The 26,719-nt window shown below is 39.0% G+C and overlaps 1 protein-coding gene across 10 annotated transcripts in view; it reads right to left on the bottom strand.

The window, feature by feature from the left end:
* FANCC (FA complementation group C) overlaps positions 1-26,719 on the bottom strand; it is a 260,904-nt gene that overhangs the window by 83,193 nt on the left and 150,992 nt on the right. For all 10 annotated transcript variants that reach the window (XM_047830487.1, XM_047830488.1, XM_047830493.1 and 7 more), the window contains 2 exons: positions 4,010-4,123; positions 3,060-3,124 (listed from right to left, as the gene is read on the bottom strand). In XM_047830487.1, the coding sequence (XP_047686443.1) occupies positions 3,060-3,124; positions 4,010-4,123 (179 nt within the window). The remainder of the gene's footprint in view (positions 1-3,059; positions 3,125-4,009; positions 4,124-26,719) is intronic.

Raw genomic sequence — 26,719 nt, 5'->3', positions numbered from 1 at the left:
AAATTCATAAAAATTCTTAATTTTAATGAAGTCCAATTTATCTACTTTTTCTTGGTTGCTTATGCTTATGGGGTCATTATCCAAAAAAAAAAAAAAAAAAAAAAAATCACTGCCAAACCTAATGTCATTAAGATTTTCTCCAGTGTTTTTGTTTAAGAGTTTTATAGTTTACTTTAAAGTTCAGATCCAAAGGATCCTATAAGCTGAAGGCAAAGACAATTTGTGATATAGCTTTAATTGGCAATAGCTTTACAAAAACAAAAAGGGACAAAAGTCCCTTGTTCCCAGCTTCTCTTAGTTAATAATTCGTTAAAAATGAAATGCTCACCAATGAAGACAACTTTGAATTCTCTTACACAGTGAAGAACATTTTGTAATGTGATTAGTTGCCTTTTAATTTGTTTGAATCTATTTGATTTGTTTAGTCTAGATTTTGGAATATTATGTTTCTTTTTTTAAAATATAATTTATTGTCAAATTGGCTTCCATACAACACCCAGTGCTCATCCCAACAAGTGCCCTCCTCAATGCCCATCACCCACTTTCCCCTCTCCCCCACCGCTTATCAACCCTCAGTTTGTTGTCAGTTTTATGAGTCTCTTATGGCTTGCCTTCTTCCCTCTCTGTTTGTAACTTTTTTTCCCTTCCCCTCCCCCCATGGTCTTCTGTTAAGTTTCTCAAGATCCACATATGAATGAAAACATATGGTGTCTGTCTTTCTCTGCCTGGCTTATTTCACTTAGCATAATACCCTCTAGTTCCATCCACATTGCTGCAAATGGCCAGATTTCATTCTTTCTCATTGCCAAGTAGTATTCCATTGTATATATAAACCACATCTTCTTTATCCATTTGTCAGTTGATGGACATTTAGGATCTTTCCATAATTTGGCTATTGTTGAAAGTGCTGCTATAAACATTGGGGTACATGTGCCCCTATGCATCAGCACTCCTGTATCCCTTGGGTAAATTCCTAGCAGTGCTATTGCTGGGTCACAGGGTAGTTCTATCTTTAATTTTTTGAAGAACCTCCACACTGTTTTCCAGAGCGGCTGCACCAGTTTGCATTCCCACCAACAGTGCAAGAGGGTTCCCATTTCTCCGCATCATCACCAGCATCTATAGTCTCCCGATTTGTTCATTGTAGCCACTCTGGCAGGCGTGAGGTGATATCTCAGCGTGGCTTTGATTTCTGTTTCCTGGCTGATGAGTGACATTGCGCATCATTTCATGTGCCTGTTGGCCATCTGGATATCGTCTCTGGAAAAGTGTCTATTCATGTCTTCTGCCCATTTCTTCACTGGATTATTTGTTTTTTGGGTGTGGAGTTTGGTGAGTTCTTTATAGATTTTGGATATTGGTCCTTTATCCAATATGTCATTTGCAAATATCTTTTCCCACTCCATCGGTTGCCTTTTAGTTTTGTTGATTGTTTCCTTTGCAGTGCAGAAGGTTTTTATCTTGATGAGGTCCCAACAGTTCATTTTTGCTTTTAATTCCCTTGCCTTTGGAGATGTGTCGAGTAAAGAAATTGCTACGGCTGAGGTGAAAGAGGTTGTTGCCTTTCTCCTCTAGGGTTTTCATGATTTTCTATCTCACATTCAGGTCCTTCATCCATTTTGAGTTTTTATGTGTGTACGCTATAAGAAACTGGTCTAGTTTCATTCTTCTGCATGTTGCTGTCCAGTTCTCCCAGCACCATTTGTTAAAGAGACTGTCTTCTTTTCACTGGATATTCTTTCCTGTTTTGTCAAAGATTAGTTGGCCATACATTTGTGGGCTCAATTCTGGGTTCTCTATTCTATTCCATTGGTCTATGTGTCTGTTTTTGTGCCAATACCATACTGTCTTGAGGATTACAGCTTTGTAGTAGAGGCTAACGTCTGGGATTGTGATGCCTCCCACTTTGGTTTTCTTTTTCAATATTACTTTGGCTTTTCAGGATCTTTTGTGGTTCCATACAAATTTTAGGGTTGTTTGTTCTAGCTTTGAGAAGAATGCTGGTGCAATTTTGATTGGGATTGCATTGAATGTGTAGATTGCTTTGGGTAGTATTGACATTTTAACAATATTTATTCTTCCAATCCATGAGAATGGAATGTTTTTCCATTTGTGTCTTCTTCAGTTTCCTTCATAAGCTTTCTGTAGTTTTCAGAATACAGATCTTTTACATCTTTGGTTAGGTTTATTCCTAGGTATTTTATGGTTTTTGGTGTAATTGTAAATGGGATCAGTTTCTTTATTTCTCTGTTGCTTCATTATTGGTGTATAAAAATGCAATTGATTTCTGTACATTGAATTTGTACCCTGTGACTTTGCTGAATTCATGTATCAGTTCTAGCAGACTTTTGGTGGAGTCTGTCGGGTTTTCTATGTAGAGTATCATGTCTTCTGTGAAAAGTGAAAGTTTGACTTCTTCTTTGCCAATTTTGATGCCTTTTATTTCATTTTGTTGGCTGATTGCTGATGTTAGGACTTCCAACACTCTGGTAAACAACAGTGATGAGAGAGGATATCCCTGTCCTATTCCTGATCTCAGGGGGGAAGCTCTCAGTTTTTCCCCATTGAGGATGATATTAGCTGTCAGCTTTTCATAAATGGCTTCTATGATGCTTAAGTATGTTCCTTCTATCCCAACTTTCTTGAGGGTTTTTATTAAGAAAGGATGCTGTCTTAAGTCATATATGCACATCAACTATCTGTGGCCTTGGAAATACTGTTTGTATGTGTATGTATACTGTATGTATAACACAAACACATACACACTCTCTGAACTGAGTCCTTCCTTTGTTTGTGTATCCCTTACTGTATGTGTAGGGATTTTTACTCAGGGTCACAAGGGACGTTGCAGGATTTACTGCCCTAAAAAGCTGAAAGAATAGTGATTTAAAAAGAAAGTTTCATAAAATTCACAAATTTGCCATGTATAAATAATCTCTTCACACAGAATATAACTGTAACTATGAACATGAATTTCCTAAGAATTATAAAATTTTTCTCTCATAACCAAACTGATACATTTTGAAACTTGAGAAGGGGATGTTTAGTTTAACACCTACCGCCTTTGAGTGTTAAATCCATTAAGATGATTCTCTCGGAGTTCAGACACTAACGATAAAACCATCTGTAAAACAAAATCAGTTGCAGGTTAACTCACACTGCAAAACAGGATTACATCAGTTCTATTTTTCTTGGTGTGAGTGATACTTCCGTTGAGATTCCCTACTCTCCCCTACCCGTCCTCTCCTTGTTTTTACTTTGTCAAAATGAAAAGAAAGCAGTGCCAAGTCACATTTACAAATAACTTGGATTTTATTTTTAATGTCTGTTATTCTGCATTCCAATGTAAGCAAATGAACAATAGATCATTAATTTCCTAAGAAAACCAAACCTGTTAAAAAAAAACCACATTAAAGTTAGCTTATTTTTTCTTGCCTAATTTAGTACTTTATCTTTTAAAAATTCTATTTATGTATAAAGTTTCAAAAGACCAGAAAAGTTAACAAACATTATTTAGAAGAGTTATGTTAAGATCATAAATTAAAATTTCTTGAATTTGGCTAAAATTCAAGGCAGAAGAAAACATAGCTTTAATAAGAAGATGAGAATATATAACACTATTTACAACACTGTCATTTATTGAATTTTTTGCTTTAACATAAATTCCTATCAGGAATTTTAAATACAAAATGCATCCAACAGTAAAAGGGTGTGTTTACATTGTTTAAGGAAATCTCTTCTTCCAAAAATCTTTGAGAGAATGAATGAGATCTGTTAAGAGAAGAAAGGGGTTGGGTGATTTAGAATAACCTCTCCTGGTTTCCCTCTTTTTTCTCAGAATCTCCCGCCTCAGGTTTCTTCCTTATATGGCTATAAGTCTGCCCAAGGTAAGAAGAGATAAACAGAGAAAAGTTAAACATCTCTCCTGGAAGAGTGAAATATTTCCATTTACCCTTTTTGCTGATGGTACATTAAACAACAAAAATTTCAATACATTAAAAATACTCACATTTTTAAGCAAACCAGGATAGTAATCTGCAGGTGCATATCCAAGACCTTGAATAAAAAGACCAACTTCTTTTGTATCAAATTTGAAGGCTGACAGTACATGAGATAGCAAGCCCTTAAAAACATGAACAGAAAAAGTTATTAAAAGTGAGTGCAAGTGGCATGTGCCTATTACATATAATGCCTAGAACCCATGTCCTCTGTAAATGCGGTGATCTCTATGAAAGGAGTAACCTTAGTTTGTCCAAATACCCAGTTAATGTGGATTCAAGATATAAAGAAATAAGTTGGCCTTAAAATTATCATATTAAAATAGGTCATTTATTTTACTATTCTATTTTTTCTCTTTATTTTTATAGAGAGCAAGAGAGAGCACACAGGTGGGGGAGAACATCTGGGGGGGTGGGGAAAGAGGGAGAGAAAGAGAGAAGGAGGGGGGGATGGAAGGAGAGAGAGAGACAGCCAGAGAGAGGGAGAGCCAGAGAGGGAGAGGGAAAACCTCAAGCAGGCTCCATGCTCAGGGCAGAGCCCAACACGGGCTCAAGATCAAGAGATCAAGAGTTGGATGATCAACCAACTGAGCCACTCAAGTGTCCCCAAAATAGATCATTTTAAACAAATGTTAACAGTGAAGCAAAAATAATGAATGAACAATGCTTACCCATATTAAGAATGTGATCTTTATTGTTTTTAACTCAGCAAAATATTTTTATCAAAGTAGATACAATAATTTAACACATGACAAGGAACATACCACAAATTACTAGGGAAAGGTTATGAATTAATAAATGGTGCTCTGGGAAAAATATTTTAAAAAATTAGATTTGTACCTTATGTCATTCATTAAAATATACCTGAACTTAATGTAAATTAAAGGGATCAATGTAAAAATTAAGTAAGGGGTGCCTGGGTGGTTCAGCTGGTTAAGGGTCTGACTTCGGCTCAGGTCATGATCTCATGGTTTGTGAGTTTGAGCCCCGCATCAGGCTCTGTACTGACAGCTCAGAGCCTGGAGCCTGCTTCAGATTCTGTGTCTCCCTCTCTCTCTGCCCCTCCCCTGCTCATGCTGTGTCCCACTGTCTCAAAAATAAATAAACATCAAAAAAAAATTTTTTTTAATGAATGGAGAAGAACTTTGTAAACTGAAAATTAAGAGAGCAAATCATTGGCTGTTCTAAAGAGAAATAAAATCTTGTGTGTCTTCAGAAAATAATATAAGCAAAACCTAGGAAGAATTTTAACAATAACATATAACCATAAGTAGTCAAATTCTTGTGCAAAATATCATATGACAAACACTAAGAACATACATAAAAAATGAGTATGAACAGATAATTCATAAGACAAAATACAAACGTGCAAGAAACACATGGATAAATTCTTCACCCTCATAAACTCAAAGGGTAAATTTAAGCATCAACATACCATTTTTCACTTAATGAATTAAAGATTTTTACAGACCTAAATACCAAATGCTCATCTGGGTTCTCTGAAACAGGTACTCTGTGTGAGCTATTAAAATATAAATGGGTATCCATATATCCTGCTGCTGTGAACCACACTGAGGCACCCCCAGAGAGTGTGAGTGGGTATAACACAGCCTATAACCCACCCCAAGCTTGGACTGCCAGGGCTATGTCTGCCCAGAGGTTTATAACCTGAACAAAGGCGCCTTATAGATTAATAGAGGCCTGCCTTATAGAGATCAACTTGAAAATATATATTAAAGGTTTTTTAAAAGCATTCAGAAGTTTTAATGTACCTGGCACACATTTAAGGAAATAAACCTAAAATGATGATGGGGATTATACTCAAAAGATGTTCACTACAATGTTCTTTCTTAGTGAAAAATGTCTAACAGCAGAGACTAATTTATCATACCTTCATTCAGTGGCTCATTGTAAACCATTAAAATGTTTATAAAGAATTTATGAGAGCATTTTAAATGGTTATATTACAATTTTAAATGAAGAAAGGAAGATGCAAATTTTAATACACAGAAACAATCTCATCAATTTAAAAATAATCCACACCATACATGGAAATGAAAAAATAATGAAGAAACTATCACCAAATATTAATAGTCTCTGTGATGGTGCTATTATGGATATATATTTTTTCTTTCTTTCCCTTTTTTTTTTTTTTTTTGTTCCTTTAAGAGAGGGAGAGAGTGCAAGCAGGAAGAGGGACAGAGGGATGGAGGGAAACAGAGAGACACAGAGACAGAGACAGAGAGAGAGAGAGAGAGAGAAAGGGAGAGAATATCTCAAGCAGGCTTCACGGTCAGCACGGAGCCCGACACAGGGCTTGATCCCACAACCCTGGGATCACAGTCTGAGCCAAAACCAAGAGTCTGTCGCTCAACCGACTGAGCCACCCAGGCGCCCCTATATTTTTCCTTCTTTCTACTTTGGTATATTTTCCAGTTTCCTATGCATGTATGTATACTATTTTTATACTCAGGAAAAAAATTTACTTTTTGAAAAAGTGTTATACTTGGAAACATTTTGTTTTTTAGTAGTAGCTTTATTGAGATATAATTCATATACTATGAAGTCTACTCTTCATATACTATGAAGTATGCAACTCAGGGGCGCCTGGGTGGCGCAGTCGGTTGAGCGTCCGACTTCAGCCAGGTCACGATCTCGCGGTCCGGGAGTTCGAGCCCCAGGTCGGGCTCTGGGCTGATGGCTCAGAGCCTGGAGCCTGCTTCGGATTCTGTGTCTCCCTCTCTCTCTGCCCCTCCCCCGTTCACGCTCTGTCTCTCTCTGTCTCAAAAATAAATAAAAACATTTAAAAAAAAAAATTTAAAATAAAGCATGCAACTCAGTGGTTTTTCGTATATTCACAGGGAAATAAGCCACTTTATTTTTTTAACTCCTGCACTGCATTCTGTAAGTACACATTACAAGATAAAGTAAATTTGTGTATGTGCATCTAAATTTGTGAGTCCATACACATATACTTAGATAGGACTAAACCTAGGGAAATAAAATAATATAATAAATTTCACCTACCATCACACTTAATAAGCATTAAAAACACCAAAGGCTGACTCTCCCTCACTGGCTTGTTTGAAGCTACATAGGGGCTGTAGGCTCTTTGGCCCCTCAGGACTTTACGATGTCCTACTCTCTCTGCCATGAAGGTTCTTCCAGACCTGTTTAAAGGTCACTTCTTGAGGGAATTCTAACAGTTAAGACAACTAAAATTTACTGAGTGCTTTCCATGTGTGAAATGTGCTAAGTTCTCTAAGTATGGCATCTCAGTTAAAATCCCATAAATCAAATTTTTAATAAAAATTCAATTAAGCAAGTTTCAATTAAGCCACCTATAAACAGGCGGCTACTATCATTATAATTCACACGATTGACCCTTAAAAAGTTAAAGCACTCGAGGCGCCTGGGTGGCGCAGTCGGTTAAGCCTCCGACTTCAGCCAGGTCACGATCTTGCGGTCCCGGAGTTCGAGCCCCGCGTCGGGCTCTGGGCTGATGGCTCAGAGCCTGGAGCCTGTTTCCGATTCTGTGTCTCCCTCTCTCTCTGCCCCTCCCCCGTTCATGCTCTGTCTCTCTCTGTCCCAAAAATAAATAAAAAACGTTGAAAAAAAAAAAAAAGTTAAAGCACAAAGTACTACAGACCTAGTTGGTATAAAAAGTAATGCAGTGTATGTACAATAGAAGGAAACTGATTTCAAGGCTGCAATAGTTAAGAATCAGTTACGACTGTAGATCCTAAGGAAAACCATGCCAAGGCTTTCCCCTATAAATCCAGTGCCTCCAGAAGCACTCACATCCTGGGCCTTGGACCAGTGAGTGGAGGCTGGCTTCCCAAAAGTGCAGGAGTTACTTTGGTAGCTGAGCCAATGAAAGTTTAAAAAAAAAAAAATCTAGGACATTCAATAGATTCAGAGGGGGTGACCAGGGATTGTAACTAATTCCTGAGAAATATTTAAAGTAGCCATAAACAGTTCCCTAGACAGTATTCACAATGCCTGTATTATGCAAGCTGACTATAACACCTAAGGTCTTGGAAAAATGAAAACAACCTAATTGTCAGACCTGTCCTGGCCTAAATTCCCAAAATGATATGGGTAGAAACTGATTTTTAAAAAATCAAATGCTATAAATATTAGTTCCCCACCCCACCTCTTGACCTGTTTAAAAAACAAAAACAAACAAAAAACCCCATACTGTAATATTCAGTGTTGGCAAGGATGTGGTGAGAGGGGTACTCTGCTGTTGTTGGGAGCACAAATTTATAAAGCCTTTCTGGGAAGTCACTTGATGTTATGTAGCCAAAACCTTAAAATTCATATCCTTTTACCCAGTTATTTAATTTCCAAGAATATATCTTAATGAATGTTTTAGGTTCATAAGCAGCATTACTTATAACAGTGAAAAACTGCAAGCAACAAAAGTACTCCACACAACACTGAACTGGTTGAATTCATCATGGTTTATCCAACAGTGTGAATTATGTTGTAAAAAGATATTTAATGACAATGAAACAATTTAAAAAAGCAAGGTGTCAAACTGTGTTTGATGTGATTTTAATTTTGTATGGAAAAAAAATGCTAGGTAGAAATGTAACAAATAGTTAAAACGGATTTTTTTCTAGTAGTGATTTAAAATTTCTCCTTTAAACTATCTGCATTTCCAAAGTTTCTACTATTACCAAAGCTGGGGTTACTTACTCTATGGCCAAAACTTATAAGGAACCTCCCTATATCCACTCTACATGAGGCAGCTTGAATAATTTTTTTTATCATAACAATGCAAATCTGATTGGTCTTCAGCTTAAGATCCTCTACGGCTTACTTTTTATCATAAAAAATGTTTTGTAGGGGTGCCTGGGTGGCTCAGTCAGTTGAGCAACTGACTTTGGCTCAGGTCATGATCTCATGGTTTGTGGGTTCAAGCCCCGCATCAGGCTCTGTGCTGACAGCTCAGAGCCCGGAGCCTGCTTCACATTCTGTGTCTCCCTCTCTCTCTGCCCCTCCCCACTCATGCTCTGTCTCTCTCTGTCTCAGAAATAAATAAACATTAAAAAAAAATGTTTTGTAAAATAAAATTACATGCGGGGCGCCTGGGTGGCTCAGTCTGTTGAGCGTCCAACTTCGACTCAGGTCACGATCTCACGGTCTGTGGGTTCAAGGCCAGCGTCGGGCTCTGTGCTGACAGCTCAGAACCTGGAGCCTGCTTCCAATCCTGTGTCTCCCTCTCTCTCTGCCTCTCCCCCACTCTCACTTTGTCTCACTCTGTCTCTCAAAAATAAATAAATGTAAAAAAAATTTAAAAAATAAAATAAAATTACATGCTTTAACTTATGTCTGTTTTCCCCATGATTCCCTAATACAAACTGCTATGGAGGGCCAAGAGAGTTTTATTCCTGGATAAAATAAGCATAGGTCCTGAGAAACAGCATACTGAGGTCTGGCTATGGTTACATAACTTCCAGACACCTCAAACTTTAGACCTTCAAATCTCTTTTTTAAAGTAAACTTAAAAACTGACAAGCAGTTCTCATTGTTAAGAATTTTTTTTTTTTACTGCCACCTAGTGGCTACCAGAAAACCATTAAACACAAAACCATTCAAGATTCTGTAGGCATCTAACGCCTGGACAAAAATTCATTCCTACAGTCGTATGATAATTGATTCTTTTGTAAATGCCAACAGAGCAGTCTTGGAGATTCTCCATTTCAATCTTCTCATTTGACTAATGAACTGATGAAGAACTGGGTTTCTGAATACAGGAATCAATATCAACAAACAGGACATGAATGTAAACAAACAGGCTCTGACTTGAAGGGCTTAAAGAAAAAGTGCAAATCATTCAATCATCCTGGCTGTGGTCTAAGATCCTTCAAGGGTGGAAGGTGCAGTAATGAACACAGCTGTGGGCAAAACATCTGAAGTCTAATTTTGATTCATGCAGGAGTTTTAAGAACTCTGCTAGTATTTAAAAAGCCATTTTAAAAATGCTTATAACATTTATGGTGAACTTTCATTAAGGAGAGACATTTTAAATAAACCAGAGGAAAATCCACTGCCCTTGTTTTCAGGTGCTCTTTTTGTCCTCACCTCACTGTATCTGCTCTATCTTGAACAGGCAGCACATTCACAAGCGGGTTAGGAAAGTTGGACCAATGAGGCTGTGGTTTGGCTCACTGTTGGGTTGTGGAAGAAGGGCTGTGGTTTCTGCTCAGGCAGAGGGTTAGGAGAGCCAAACTGTGGTCAATCTTCTTGAACTGAGACAGAGCACATATTTCATGCTTCTCCAAACAATTTCTTCATCTGATCATTAAAGTCTTTTAGAATTTCCATCACTTTGGTCTCTATTGCATCTAGCTCTTTATACATACTATAAATAAAAAACTGTTTAAACAAAGATCCCTTATTCATTCAACAAACATTTTGAGTGTGATCTGTATTCAAGCCACTCTCCTACGGTATTGGGGTATGAAGCCCCTGCAGCCCATGGAAGGGAGATGGAGATGGAAACAGCCATAATAGAAGACAGAATGCAGTAAGTGCTACAACGAGGGGGTAAGACAATCACTGTGGGAACAGAGGAAGTAATGATTAATTCCAACTGTAGGGTTTCAGAGTGCTCCCAGAGATGATGACTTCTGAGCTGATTCTGATAGCTGGGTAAGGACAGCAAGAGTGAGGGGAAGGAGGCAGGGAAAGAGAGAAGATAGGCTGTGTAATGGGACGGACAGAGAAAACAACTAGGGAAGGAGAGAGAGAACTGGTGGGAAAGAACTATGGGAAAGGCCATAGTAGGCAGAGCAAAGACACATGGCAAATACTCCTGTCAATCCTCCTGCTCCCAGCCCTTGCTGGATGCCTCAGCACAGCTCACCCCCTACCTCTCCCACCCCTGCACCACACAGGGCTTCAGCCCACCTGGTCAAACTTACTTCTCCTGGTCTTTCTCTTTGATCTCTGCAATCTGGTGACAGCAGGCTCCCTGCTGGTCACCACATTCATCCTCCCCTTTCCCACCTCCATACCATTTCCTTATCCTGAGAAATCCAACAACCTCCACACATTTCTAGCTGCCAAAATTACACATATTTTTCAAAAATCCATCTTTCTCCAAACTCCTGTTCCAGTGCCTGACAGGATGAAATCGTACTCTCCTGAAATCTCCATGGTACCCTTTTTGTAGTTCTCTGACAGTGCCTACCAAGTTCTGCCTTGCACCGTAGTTACCTGTTTCCTCTTCTACTCATTGGCCCACCGGCTCCCCAAGAAAGGGACAGTCTTACTATCTTTATATTCCTTAGAGCAAAAGCTAGCCCACTACACTGTACATAATAGGCATTCAATAAACACTAGCCTGGGGCTCCTGAGTGGCTCAGTAGGTTAAGCGCCAGACTTCTGTGGGTTCACCACCTTGGGCTCTGTGCTGACAGCTCAGAGCCTGGAGCCTGCTTCAGATTCTGTCTCCCTCTCCTTCTGCCCCTTCTCTGCTTGCACTTTGTCTCTCTCTCAAAATAAAATAAAGACATAAAAAAAATTAAGAAAAAAAATAAAAATAAACACTAGCTTAATAAAAATAAATAGAATGAATTGCTCATTTACAGTTACTGAACAATATAATCACTGCAGGATTCCTCTGTGACCTCATTACAGGATAAAATAATAAATTTTGACCAAAAAATTTAATCCTCAAGGTATAACACAACATGTTTAATCTTATCTTCTCTCAAGCCTTTACCAAAGCATCTGGTCTATCAGTTGTCGGCCAATAGAACTGCTACCATTTTGAATACTTGGCAGGTTCCTTTATTGTATAAAAATACATGTGCCCAAATACTGAATTAGTCACTTTTTTTTATATTCCCATGGCATTTTATGTAAATATCTAGTAAAACATTTATGTTATTATCCTGTTTGTTATACTTAAGTAATATTAAAATTCACAATTAATTATATCATTGCAAGTGATTTAGTTTCCTAAATTAGATACCATAGTGAAAACTGGCTAATTTTCTTAATAACACAATCTTAAATTATCATTGCCCCCTGACAAGAAACACAGTCTAGAATCTACACTAACATCTAAGCACTACCTAAATACATTACTTCACTGAAAAAGAAGAAAAATCCTCTATAAAGTAAAATGGACCAGCAGTGCTCTGTGCATAGTACTACACGACAAAACAACAAAGAAGATAAATGTTACAAACCTTTAAAAAGCATATATTAAAGACCTGCCTAAATGGAAAGATATACTATAGCCTCAGCAAGAAAAATTCAATGTCATGAAGAAGTAAATTCTCATACAAACTCAATGGAGTGCCATTAACAATCCTAAATAGGTTTTTGTTTGGTGGGACTTCTGAAGCTTGTCTAAAACTCACAGAGAAAAGCAAGTACTCAAACATATGCTAAGGAAAAGAATAAAATTACAGAAACACACAGCATGACTCCATTTCCATGAAGTTCAAAAGCAGGTACACTAAACAAGGTGCTATTCAGGGACACATACACAAGGGGCAGAACTACAAATTCTGCAAATTACTTCTGGATAAAGGTTCTAAGAGATAGAGTGAGATAAAGCAAATTAAGTATTTTACACCATCGCAATGATTCTGTGCCTGTTTGTCTGAAGCACCCATAATACTGAGATTTCTCAGGGAAAAAATATCATTGTGGTGATGTAGTTTCACTGCTAACTCTTCTAAAATCTGAAATCCTTATCTAAAATTATAAGGCAGACTGTTATGATATAATGCAATACCCACTGTTGTTGATAAAACTAGAAAGAAATAAGATACAAATGCTTGAAGTTATTTAGAATTCTGTAAATTAAAAACACTTTATAAGGTTCCACAGTATTTTTTTTGTTATTTCTATAAATTAAGAATTAAAAAATATTTCAAAATGCAACTGGCACATGTAACTGGCATACCATCAGATACTAGCATAATTTATAATCCAAATCAAGAAGAAATGAGTCCTAAGTTAAAGATATGGATTTATTTCTAGTATGTTCTTTCTAAAAATCAGATGTTTAATTTAACATAATTTTGAGGGGCACCTGGGTGCTTCAGTTGGTTAGGCTCCTGACTTGGTTTTGGCTCAGGTCTGATCTCACAGTTCGTGAGATTGAGCCCCATATCAGGCTCCCAGCTGACAGTATGGAGCCTGCTTGGGATTCTCTCTCACTCCTTTCTTTCTGCCCCTCCTCCACATGCACACTCTCTCTCTCTCAAAATAAATAAATAAACTTCAACACACGCATGCACGCGCACACACACACACACACACACACACACACACACACACACAACTATTCCTTTAGAATAAAAGTAAAGTTTTAAAAATAAAGAACTTACTACATTATTTCTTTCAACCCAAAACACTAGTCTGAATAAATTAACCTAAACAATGCCAGTATCCAATCTGGAACACGACAATTTGTTTCCAACAGTTAACAGTCTTATTAGTCCCATTTGGGTATGATAGGTTCAATCTAATAGATCTGCAATTACCATAGTTCCTTTTATTTCAATTCAATATTGAAACTATTAAATGATTTTTAATTTTCTAGAATGAGTATCTACTTAAGCCAAAGTGGACAGAGTCTAATTTAGTGAGCAATTTACTATGAAAGAAAATTAATCATACAAAACATGTACTGAGAAACACCTTTCCCTATTACATGGGGAAGTATGGTTCAAGAAACTAGGAAGCAAGATTCAATAAGTAGTTAGTCATTTATTATTTTGCCATTCTCATAAACCATACACTGTGAGGTATTAAAGTTCAAATATGACTCCAAATCAGGGAAGAGGACAGAGTACAATTGCTTTTTTCCTGAGAAAACTTGAAATCCTACCATTTAAAACAAATGGATTTATTACTCAGCACTCTTTTAAGTAAAGGTTAGTGCTGAGAAACTATGTACTGATCTAGCCCCTTCATGGGGCTATTGAAATACCCTTAAGATGATTAGATTCTTCTCAGTCTCTGCCCTATTGACGTTTTGGGCCTAATTCTTTGTTGTTGGGAGCTGTCCTGTGTATTCCTAGCTTCTACCCACTAAACACCAGTAGCCATGCCCGCTCCAAGTTGTGACAACCCAAACTGTCTCCAGATACTGCTGAATCCCCTCAAGAGCAAAATAGTCCCAGCTAAGAAGCTCTGGTTTAAACATACACCTGCTTTTTAAAATTAGTTTGGATTAGAGGTTTTGCATATTCCTGTTGTTTCTGGTATAAAGATGAGTATTGGCAATATAAAGAAGACTTTGTAATTGATATGGAAGAATTACAGAAGTTAGTATTATGTGAAGAAAGTAAGTTGCAGAATAACACATGCAGCATACTTCCATTTATATGAAAAGAAACATAAAAAAATAATGTATTTTCATATATAAACGTAAAGACTAGAAGGATCTATAGATCTTCCATGACTTACAATAGCATTATGTCCCATTAAGTATATCATAAGACGGAAAGCGCATGTAATACCCCTAACCTACCCAACATCACAGCTTAGCCAGAGCTACCTTAAATGTGTTCAGAACACTTACATTAGCCCACAATTGGGGTAAATCACCTAACCCAAAGCCTATTTTATAATACAAAGTTGACTATCTTATATAATTTATGGAGTGCTGTACTGAAAGGAGAAAAACAGAATGGTTGTCCATGTGGGTAGAGAATGTTGGTCAGTGTACGGGGTTGTTCACCCTCACAATCGCTGGCTGACTGGGAGCTGCCACTGCCCAGCATCACGAGGACTGATCACCCACTGATACCCTGGGAAAAGATTAAAGTTCAAAATTCAAAGTATGGTCTCTCCTGAATGTGGTCGTTTTTATACCATCATAAAGTCAAAAAATTGTCAGTTGAACCCTTGTAAGTTGGGGACTATCTGTACAGTCAGTTGATACCAGATATTTCTTCTGTGGAGGGATATGAAGGCTCCTATGTTTGAATTGTTTTCTGTTTGTTTGTTTGTTTTTTTATTGGTCTGTGAGACATTTATATTGATGTATTATTTGTATAATTTAAAAAGGAAAGGAAGGAAAAAGGAAGACTTTGATTTTGATTCTAGCTATATGATCTTGGGGTAATTTTTTTTTTAAATAGCCTCCCCAGTTCCCATTTCTATTAAATGCAGATGATAAAGTTGATTGTATACATTTGTTACAAAATTAAGATAGGTACATGCATGGGAAGTAGCCAGCACAGAGTGTTGGCTCATAGCACGTCCCTGATCATTGGTAGCTGCTCTGTTGTAAATCTCAGTTTGAGTTAGGATGGAATATAACCGACAGCCAAGTAACTCAGTTCTTGGGTTTGGGGTATCTTTAACCTTCTCTGTCTTCATTATCATGGTCAAGGTCCACCTTTTGCCCTCTGAATCACCACAATGCTGGGTCTTACATACATTCATCTGACAGTGGGGCTATCATCTTCAGGTTTATCATCTCATAATCAAGTAAGAAACAGATGAAGAGACCGAGGAAGAACCAGTGAAAATGAGGTCGCCTACCTCAGTGTTTCTCCTGGTGTGATGTGGAGACACTTCAATCAGAATCATCTGGTTCTCAATACCATGCAGACATTCCACTGAATCAAAACCTCTGGGTATAGAGCTTCTCCAAGAGGACCACTACCCACCTCACTGCACTGTGAAGTTTAAGGATCACCACTCTAGCAGCTGACCACAACCTGAACACCTGTGTATTTATCTTTTATGCACTGGCGGGAAAATTGAGACAATAGAGAGAAGCCCACATCTTCCGATCACCTCCCTACCTTTGCTGGAGTTAATCCTTCTCTGATCCAAAATCTATTCTAACAATGATCCAAACAAGCCTTACACCATCCCATGTAGTAAGATTACTCAAGCAGCTGAATGAGAATACGTTCAGAGTGGAAATATACCAGAACGGAACTTGGAGTCAGACACACTTAGGTTCACCTAGCAGCTCTGTTGCTCAATGGATAAAATCATTTACTGTCACTAAGCTTCAGTTTCTAAGATATCTTTGAAATGGAGAAAATAATACCTCTCAAGGTTAGGAGGACTGAAAGAAATCAGGTAGGAAAATCACCTGGCTAGAGATCTGGCTCATAGTAGGTGCTAAATAAATGTTAATTCTCATGGTTCAGTGCCAGGGCTAACCCAATTTCTTTGAGACAGGCCGAATATCTACAAGTTGCCCATTTTAGGAAGAGACAGAGACAGAGACTGAGAGAGAGAGGAGTCTTTGATGCATTCTGTTTCATAATCTGCCCACAAATCAAACATTAACAATTGCTTCTATCGAACTTAAATATTTTCAATGTCTCCAAATTAGAGACATGATTTGCACTCTCTCTCCCTAAGTTCTGTCTTCTGGGGTTCCCAGGAAAGCAAGTGTGGTGTCACTGTGGCCACAGCTTCAGGATGCACGCAAGCTGGTATTTTTCATGCAGGCCTCTCCATAAAAAATTCTCATTGGCTCTTGTCCCACCTCCCTCCTATCACGACTTCATTTTCAAAATACCCTCCCTCCCACCTCAGCTGTCCTTGCTTCTGGGGAGAGGACATTGTCAGAGAGTCCACAGGGCCAGTGAAGAAGGTCAGGGTTCCTGGAAGGCAAAAATTCCTGCCCAGTGAAAGGAAAATGTTAGTTTTCTTTGTATTTTGTATTCCTGTCCATACTTTTAATCTTCATAATCAATACAACTTATTATCCCTGTTGTTATCTGGCAGTCTGAAACAATGAAATGTTTGAGTCTGTTTTCTCTATAGGTTATCTCTTTGTTTCCTACTAACTTCTACTCCCTGCGGTGCTCCCGGGTCTCATGTCTAGCTTGCATACCCCAACTAATAATCTTTCCTGGTATGACTTGTGGTCCTGGTCCCTTTCCTAATGCTTAATCCACCCTAATCCTTTTCTCATTTTATTCTGAACACTCAAAATTATGGTCTGACATGCCTCTACAATTAAAAAAATAATGTTATAAATAAATTGAAAATCAACTTCTAAAAGAGAATTTCTTTTAATTTAAAATTTGGTATATGCAACACTGTCATGATTGCATAGTATTTGGACATTCTGGTGTGCTATTATTCAAATCCTTTGTAGATCAATTAAACGTACCAATTGATCTCAATAAGATGAAGCAAAGTTACTCACATCTCTTTTACACTTTCACATCCATAGCCAAAACAAATTACTACAGACAGATTTCTGTAGCTTTTCCTTCAAAATCCTGCTTTCAGGGTTTTTTTTTTTTCCTTTTTAAAATTTATACGTCCCACTGCAGTTTCAATGAAATGATCTACAATAAAAACCTAACTGGCCTGGTATTTTTAGAGCCCTTTTTACTATGAAATAAACACTCAGAAATCTGGAGAATTGCAGTGGTTAAGTGTGTTAAGTGAGAAGGAAGGCTGCTCATTCATAGAACCGCCCAACACCCATTGTTTACATAGCCTATTCCATGAGCAGGATGCTGACATAACACAATTCACAGAATTTCCAAACACAGGTCCAATCATAACAAAGTCTTCAACTTTTACTTTTGCTTACAGAACCTCTTGCTTGCTCACTGCGGGGGGAGGGGAGGCAGGGGGAGAAATACAGTTGGTTTTCCAAAAACCAAAATCAAAAGGCTTTAGAAAATAAGCCTGAACCAAAATAGCGGTATGAATGATTCAAACAATGGCATTGAAATATATCTATAATCACATACTATAGAAAGACATAGGTAGGAAGACATAGAAACGTACGCTTTATACTTACTGTAAGCAGGTCACGTGTTTAATAACCATGTTGCCAAGCTTAAATGATCACTCCTTTGCAAGCACCCTCAGTTCCCTGCTTGCCACCCTCACCCTGATGTGCTGAAGTACTTGCCTTGTAAAATCCCAACCCTGTGAGCCCATCTCTACCTTGTCTCCACCAGACCCCACACACCTGACACTGGTGAGAACATCAGACACCTGAGCCGCCTGCTCTGGCTCTGATTTCATCACCACAGCCCATGAATGGGCTCAGCATCGCCTCACAACCCTCCTATGCTTGTGGTCAATTTGCTCCACAACTTTGTGAGCAATTATTTCATATCTCCTCCTCTCTCATCACACCACTGCCCCCTTCCCACAACTCCTGGCTAAGGACCTCGTCTCATAGTTGAGAAAACAGCAATTAGCCTGGAACTCTCTCATATTGTCACCGACCAGTTCATAAACTTACCTATATGAACAGCCCCGTTTTCTGTCTTTCCCCCTATTCTGAAGGGGAGAAGTGTGTCTCTGCTCCTACAAAGTACAGGTTCCAAGTGGGCTCTGACCCCCTACTACCTTCTTCGCCAGGACTCTCTATAGCAGTGATCCTCATGCTCTCTGGAATCATCACTGGACTGTTCACATCAGTTCATAACATGCTCTAAGATCTAACTTAAAAAAAAAGTTCTCCTTAATCCAACATCTCCCTCCTAATTACTGCCTATTTCTTGCTCCTTGTTTAGCAGTCTCCTGAGGAAGCTGTCTAAACTTGCCTTCTCTATTTCCCCACCTCAAATTCATTCCCCGGTCTTCTCCAATCTGGCTTCCACCATTTCATTTATCCAAACTCCATGATGCAAACCAACGGACCCGCCTCTATCCTTAGACTGCTCACCTCCTCAGCAGCATCCTAGGTGTTGGCTCTTCTCCCAGAGCCACCACCTTCTACACACACCCAGCACATGCCACAGTGGGGTGGGGCACACAGCCAGTGTGGGCACACTGTGTCCCCAGCTTCCATTCGCTTGAAACATTTTTGTTTTAGCTGGTGGCATACTACACTATACACGTTTCTCTCTTCATCCAGTCTAATATGCTGGTACTTTTTCCTCAACCTGATTTTTAAGTTTTGGAGCCCTCAAGAGCTCATTGTGAACCTCCAGGAGATCTTTTCTAGTTCTATCATTTTAGACACCGTTTACTACTGAAGTCTTCTGTTATAAAGAGTTTAAATCCACTTTTGATATCAGATTGCTATGAGCTTTCAAGTCCCACTGCTCCCTTCCCCCTTCTGCTCTATATCTCAACAGCTAACAAGGAAGCTGATAAGAAAGCCTCGGTGCTCTTTCCTGTGGCTTACACATGGCAACTCCTGCCCAAGTCCATCCTCTAACCACCATAAAAGTCAAACCAGTCTCCTTTCTTCCTCTCTCAAGTCATTTCTGGAACAGCTGGGGAGCCAGCTCTCATCTCCTTAGAAAGCCCCATTATATGAGTACTAAATCTTTTCATACCCTCTTAGTATGTGTGCAGTGCCCTCTTGGTTTAAGTGTGAGCCACTGATCTCTACATCAGAACCAAATTTAGGGAGGGCGTCAGGAGGTCCATCTCACTCTTGTTGGGTGACTGCAACACATTCCAAAATTCTAGCTCCAGCCCTGCTCCCTCTCCTATGCTCCAGATCCATATATGCAACTGGCTTACTTGATGTCTTTGAATGTGGAACAGATCTCTCAAATTTAACAAGTCTAAGACTACTATTATTCCAACCTTCCCCAAACCACTTTTTCATCTTTGTCAACTGAGTAAATGTCACCATCCACATGGTTGTTCAAGTCAAAATTTTAGCTGTTACCTTTGATTCATCCTTCATACCCTTTCCCTCATCCTCCATATCTGATCTATCAGCTGTCCTGGTGTCCTTCTCTCTAGTACCATTCCTTCCTTCCTTCCTTCCTTTTAATGTTTATTTTTCAAGAGACAGAGAGAGAGAGACAGAGAGAGAGAGACAGAGAGAGAGAGAACGAGAACGCAAGCCAGGGAGGGACAGCGAGACACAGAGGAAGAAAGAGAGAATCCCAAGCAGACACCACACTGTCAGCATGGAGCCTGATGTGGGGCTCAGACTCACAAAAACCGTAGAATCACGACCTGAGCTGAAACCCAGAGTCGGACCTCAACTGACTGAGCCACCTATGCGCCCCATCTAGTACCACTGCTTTCACTCTGATCCCTTCCACTATGATCTCTCACCTAGATGCTGTCATAGCCTGCTACCTGCTTTCCCTCTTTTTATTCTTGCCTCCTCCACCCAGATCCATTTTCCATAAGGCAACAAGAAGGGGTGTCAGGATATAGTCTTCTCAGGGGCAAAACAATATTATAGCGAGAAATTCTGTGAGTTTTGAGTGCAGTAACAGTTTTGATGAGACTGGTTTCCTAATGGAATGGAGATCCAGGGAACAATGAGATCAGCCCCCAGAATGTGAAAATCAGAAGCTCAGTTACCACTGTGGTTCAGCTAAACCTAGGTAAACAGTTCGTTTCCTGGAGCTAACAACAGGAGGAAATCACTAGGTAGCCATCACGTGGTTCAGAGCATTGACCTGGCAGTAGTCACCTTCACTTACTCCAGGATTCATGGACAAGAAAGTCTGTTCACTCTCTAGTTCCTGCCATAGATATTTTCAGTTGAAACTTGACACCCAATAATGGGAAACCCAGTAATAAAACAGAAAGTGGACTACACGTCCAAAGACCCAAGTCCTGGTTTCCAACCCAGTCAGCTTTCTAAATGTTTCTTAACATTTAGAGCCTTGCTTTCTCATTTTCAAAATGAAGATATATTTTTCACAAGGAATTGTCAAATGCATTTATGTATGAACAAACTGTAGAACACCACACAAATTTGAGTTTTTAACATAACCCCCTTTGACATGCCCTTTAAGCAAAAAATACTTTTGATGCAACTGAACTTTTTATTACTAACAATTATAGAAGCGACAGAGTAAAGATCATTATGGAAATTTCACAGATACACAACTATGCACACAAAGTGAAGATTCTTGGAACTGGCCTAAATACAGAATTCTATTCCCAGCTTGTTTCCCCCCAGATTGTCAGTCTTTTCCTACACAGTTTCATTTTCCACCACACTCCCTGGCCTCCCTTCATCCAAAGGTTACATGTGAGAATGGATTTCAGTCAGTAACCATAAATTCATATATTGTTAACACCAGTGGAAAAACAAGAGTCTCTTGTGAGAGAGTTGCTTTACCATTAAAACTCTACCATAATGTATCTATATTCAAAATAAGTTAGAGGGCACTGAGCACCTAATATGTACCTCACTTTGGAGATGTAACAGTCAACAAGCCAGTTTAAGTTGCTGCACTCATGGAGTTTACCTTCCAGTGAGGACAGAAGTAGGAAGGAATGGATAAATAAAATACACAATGATAAGAGATGATGATCAGGATGCTGTGACTAGAAAAAAGGGGAGAAAGAGTAGGCTTACTGTATATAAAGAAGGGAGGCAACTCTGAAGGCTGAGCATGAGACCAAGGCCTTAAAGAAAAGGAAGAAATAGCATTTCAGGCCAGTAATCAGCAAGTTCAGATCAACGGCAAATAAGAAAGTACACTGCAGAACCCCCAAGAAGGCCAGTGTTGCTAGGCCGTGTGAGCAGGGAGTAGAATGGGATGCTACAGGATGGAGGTAAAACAGGGTTCCAATCACATAGGATCCTGAAGGCTGTGGTAACAGGAACTGGGGATGTCATTTCAAGCATAACAGGATGAAACTAAAGGGTATTTAGAATGAAAATGATCTGATTTATATTTTTAAAACTATTAAATTTAAGCTTTATTTTGCAGCTAATGAAGAGCAATGAAAATGTTTCTGAGGAGGGTATTGGCATAAGCAATGCTTTACGAAGACTGGGTTGGCAACACTGTGCAAGGCATACTAGAAGAGGAAGAAGACATTGGAGGTTGCCATTAACAGCCAACTATCACGTAAAGTCAAAAGGCAGCAAGTGCCTGAAGTGCCCTGATAACAAAGGACTGAAAAGAAAGGATGAAAGGGAGACATACCACACAGGTGGGATGCACAGGACTTGGTTTGAATGAAAGAGAAGAGGAGGAACTGTGGGGAAGTTTTCAACCAAGACACACAAAGTATAAAGGCAGAGGCCCAGGCAAAGGAAAGATTCAATTTTAGCCATGATACCACTTGCTTCTCATTCTACAGTTACCACTCTGCTACCTCACTGTATTATTCCAGCCCAACAACACTCTAGTTGTTTCTTACCCAAGGCTGGGCATCAGTATCATCAGACCCCAGGCCACACATCAAACCCCCTGAAGAAAGACATGGAAGTTATTTTTTAAAAATCCCACCAGTGATTCTGATGTGCAGCCAAGGCTGAAACTCACTGGCCCAAACAGAGTATAAAACCAGAATTGATTTTGTTTGTTTTTTGGGTGGAAGATTATTTTGGTCATGTTCCTTCCGGAAGAACAACGCTAGCATTTCCTTTACTGTGGGTCAGCTGGTGATAAATTCTCTTGCTTTTTGTCTGAAAATATCTAATTCTGAAAAGAATGACAGCCTTTTCACCCCCACCCCTCAGCATTTGAAGATCTCATTACACCGTCTTCTAGCCTTCATGACTTCTCTGAGAAGTCAGTAGTCAGTCTAATTGTCAAAGCCAGTACCACAGTGACAGAGGTAAGGCACTTGCTTTTAGTGTGAAACTGGATCCACTGCCATGTCCCTACCCAGCAACATATGAGTGATCCACTTCCTCGTCATCCTCACGAGCATTAACTGCTCTATTTTGGAGTCATTTTGACAGGTGTGTGGTGATATCTCATTGTGATTTTATTTTTTGCATTTCTCTGATGGCTCATGATTTGAACATCTTTTCATGTGTTTAATTTACCATCTGTACTTCCTTTTTGTAAAATGTCTGTTCATGTCTTCTGCCCATTTTCTAATTGAATTGCTTGTGGTTTTACTGTTGAGTTTTGAGACTTTTGTTCCCTTCATGTACTGTACTTTTGGTAGTAAGTCTAAGAACTCCTTGCCTAGCTCCAGTTTCTAAGGATCTTCTATTTTTTTTCCCAAAAGTTTTATAATTTTACATTTTATGTTTAGGTTCCTGATCCATTTTGAATTAATTTTTGTGTAAGTTGTAATGTTTAGGCTGATGTCCAAGTACACCAGCACCACTTGTTGAAATTCCTCCACTGAGTTGTTTCTGTACTTGTCAAAAATCAGTTGAGCCTATTTGCGTGGCTGTATTTCTAGAGTCTATCCTGTTTCAATCATCTATGTGTTTATGCCTCTGCCAATAACACCTGATATAATTACCGTAGCTATTATAGAAAGCCTTATGATTGAAAAGAGTGATTACTCCCACTTTATTCTTCTTTGTCAAGATGGTTATACCTATTCTAGGGCCTGGGCCTTTCCATATAAGTTTTAGGATAAGTCTATGTGTACAAAAAACCTTGCTGGGAAGTGCTTTAAACTTACAGATCAATTTGAAGAAAACTGACATCTTTCTTATGTTGAGTCTTTCACTGCATGAATACTATATGTCTTTCTGTGGATTTAGGTCTTTTTAAATTAATTTAATCAGCATTGTATTATTTTTATCGTTTTTAGATTATACAGCCCTGTGTTTGTTAAGTATATAACTAAGCATTTCATTTTCTTTAGGGGTGACTATAAGTGATATTGTTTTTAATTTCAGTTCCCACATGTTCATTGTTAGTATATGGATATGTAGTTGACTTTTGTGTGTTGAACTTTTATTTGGCAATTCTGCTGAACTTACTTATCAGTTCTAAGAGTTGTTTCCTTTTTTCTTTTCCTTTTTTTTTTTGTTTGGTAGGTTCCTTGGGATTTTCTATATTGACAGTAATATCATTTGCAAATAGGGATAGTTTTATTTCTCCTTTTCAATATAGGCCTTTTATTTCTTTCTCTTGCCTTATAATAGTGGTTAAAACTTCCAGTGCTATGAAAATAAACACCCTTGCTTTGTCACTGATCAGAGGGGGAAAGCATTCAATTTTTCACCATCAAGTATGATGTTATTAGTTGTAGGTGTCTGGTAGATGCTCTGTATTAAGTTAATTCCCCTCTATTCCTAACTCACTGAGAGATTTCTGTCATAAAAGGGTACTAGATCTCCTCAAATGTTTTTAACTTGCATCACTTGATATGAAAACATGATTTGTCTTCTTTTGCTTATTAAAATGGTATAGCACATTGATTTAGTATAAGCATTTAAAAATTTTTTTTAATGTTTATTTATTTTTGAGAGAGAGACAGAGTGTGAGTAGGGGAAGGGCAGAGAGAGGGAGACACAGAATCCAAAGCAGGCTCCAAGCTCTGAGCTGTCAGCACAGGGCCTGATGTGGGGCTCAAACACATAAGTGAGATCATGATCTGAGCTGAAGTCGGATGCTCAACCAACTGAGCCACCCAGGTACCCCTAGTATAGGTATTTTAAAGTCTGAGACTTATAATGCCAGTATCTAAAATTCCTATGTGTCCGTGTTGCTGTCTTGTTGTATCTATGGATTCAATTTTGCCGTTGTGACTCTTTGTGTGCCTAGTTATTTTTATTTTGTGCCAATATTACATTTACTAAATCTTGGTAGAAATAATTTGAGGTACCAAGATGATATGAGCTTCTTCCAAGGAGGCTTCTACTAGACCTGAAGCACGAGCAATTCAGGACCATCTTAATCCAATTTCAGCAAACTAAGATGATCTGAAGCAAAGCTGCACTCCTTGTGAGGACCCGTCTACTTCAGTTCATACTTACTCTCAAGGTCCCAACCTAAAGTGAAGGGCTCCACAGGGCTTCCTCACTGGTAGCCCATGGACTCTAATTCGTATCCTCCTCGCCCCACAATGCTGTTAAAAGCACCTTGCTCCTTATTAAGTTGATTCCTCCGGAATTTGTGGACACCTTCAGCCCCAAACAATGGGTTCACCTCCCTTGGCCTCTGTCCTTACTTGGATCCTGATATGGTAAGCCTTTACTATTTTATGGGCTTTTCCATGCCTTCAGGCATGTTTTTAATATATTGTCCAGGCTTTCTCATTCTCAGGAGGAGAGTGAGTTTGCAATAGCTAGAAACAGAAGTTCCATATGACCTATTCTGAATATCTGATGAAAGTTGTGAACACACTTCCAGGAAAGCTATCCATACCAATAACCTTTTAATACAATTTCATGGAATTTGCTGACCCTCTGAAGCCCATCTATGAACTCCCAGGTTCAAAGTTCTCAAGTTAAAAAGCCAAATATAGTAAAAATAAAAAGGAACTGCATGCTAATCAGAGTCCACAGGTACTGACCATTTTGTGTTAGGCATTATGCTAACAGCCCTACAATCATGCTTATTTTTGCACACACTCATAGTCTCTGCAGGAAGCATGGCTTGTTGGTACTGAAAGTGCTGGGCTGGCTCCTTAGGAAAACCAGTGGTGCATGGACAGGAGAACTTTCTACTGCTACCACTGCTGCTGTAACGCTGAACCCTGAGTCAACATAAAGGAGCTACTATGCAGAGGCCAGAAAACAATGTGCAAATCTGGGCACATTTTAAACTGATGGAGCCATCCATGGGGCGCCTGGGTGGCTCAGTCGGTTAAGTGTCCGACTTCAGCTCAGGTCATGATCTCACGGTTCATGAATTCAAGCCCCTCGTTGCGCTCTGTGCTAACAGCTCAGAACCTGGAACCTGCTTCAGGTTCTGTGCCTCCCTCTCTTTCTGTTCCTTCTCCCACTTGCTCTCTGACTCTCTCTCTCAAAAATAAACATTAAAAAAAATAAATAAACTGATGGAGCCATCCAAAGAGACCTTCCTGGTAGGTGGAACAAAATAGCAGAGGTTGCCATAGGACCCCAAAATTATAGTGAAGTGGGCAACAATGACCAATTTCCGGAGTCCCTAAAGGAGAGGCCAACCTCAGGAAGGTAGATGGCCTACAAGCAAAAATATAATCAGAGGTTTGAGACTCAGACCCCTAGAATGGGCACAAGGCTTCAGGCCAGATGCAATAGCCATAGCTTTGTAGGTCTAGAGATGGACTAAAGGCACCCAAAGCCAGCACTCACAGCAGTAAGACATGCTTCATGACCCAGCAGGAGCTAGGGATGATGGAATTTCTAAAACGCTACCACACTTGACTGGCATTAAATACTGTAGATATTAGGCAGAAAAGGGCTGTAGACCAGAACAGTGGTTCTCAATGGGGCCAATCAAAACCCACCTTTTTTCCCCTCCCAAATTTGTGGCTCTACTGGTATTTACTAGTCAAAGAGGGTTAGAAATATGTTTTGTAACAGTGAACTGTCAGACACAACTTTCATATGTCCCACTGTACTTTCAGGTATGTAATACCTACCCTTAGGGCCTAAATTTATTTTACATATAAACACAAAGCATTTTTTGCATGTTTTGATATCCTCTTACTTCTCAAAAAATGTAACTTCCAATGTCTATCAGGGGAGGTTTTAGTGCATTTTAGTCAGAGCTTTGTCAGGAGTTGTCTGTCATTTTGGAAAATCACCCTGCAGAAGGCAAGACCACTCATTGTATTTTCCCCACTGCCACATCACTTTCTTATATCAGTCTACGTGTGTGGTGGTTACATTCTCATATGTGTGTGTGTAGATACATACCTCAGATTATTTATTATGTCTTCTAAGGTCATGTCAAAGCACTTACATTTTGAAATGTATATTATTTCATACATTTTATAGTAAAGGTGACATACTGTGTGGGTTTTTTTGGTTTTTGTTTTGTTTTGCTTTGTTTTGGAAGAGTATGAATTTCACTTCAGGATAGCTAAGGAGACATTATAAAATGTCTTCTAAAAAACTGGCATTGAGTCTAAAAGTGTTGAGAATTCTGCTATGTACCACCGTCCTT

This window comes from Prionailurus viverrinus, chromosome D4, assembly GCF_022837055.1.
Source record: "Prionailurus viverrinus isolate Anna chromosome D4, UM_Priviv_1.0, whole genome shotgun sequence".
NCBI lineage: Eukaryota > Metazoa > Chordata > Mammalia > Carnivora > Felidae > Prionailurus > Prionailurus viverrinus.
This window is presented reverse-complemented; position numbering and strand designations above follow the sequence as displayed.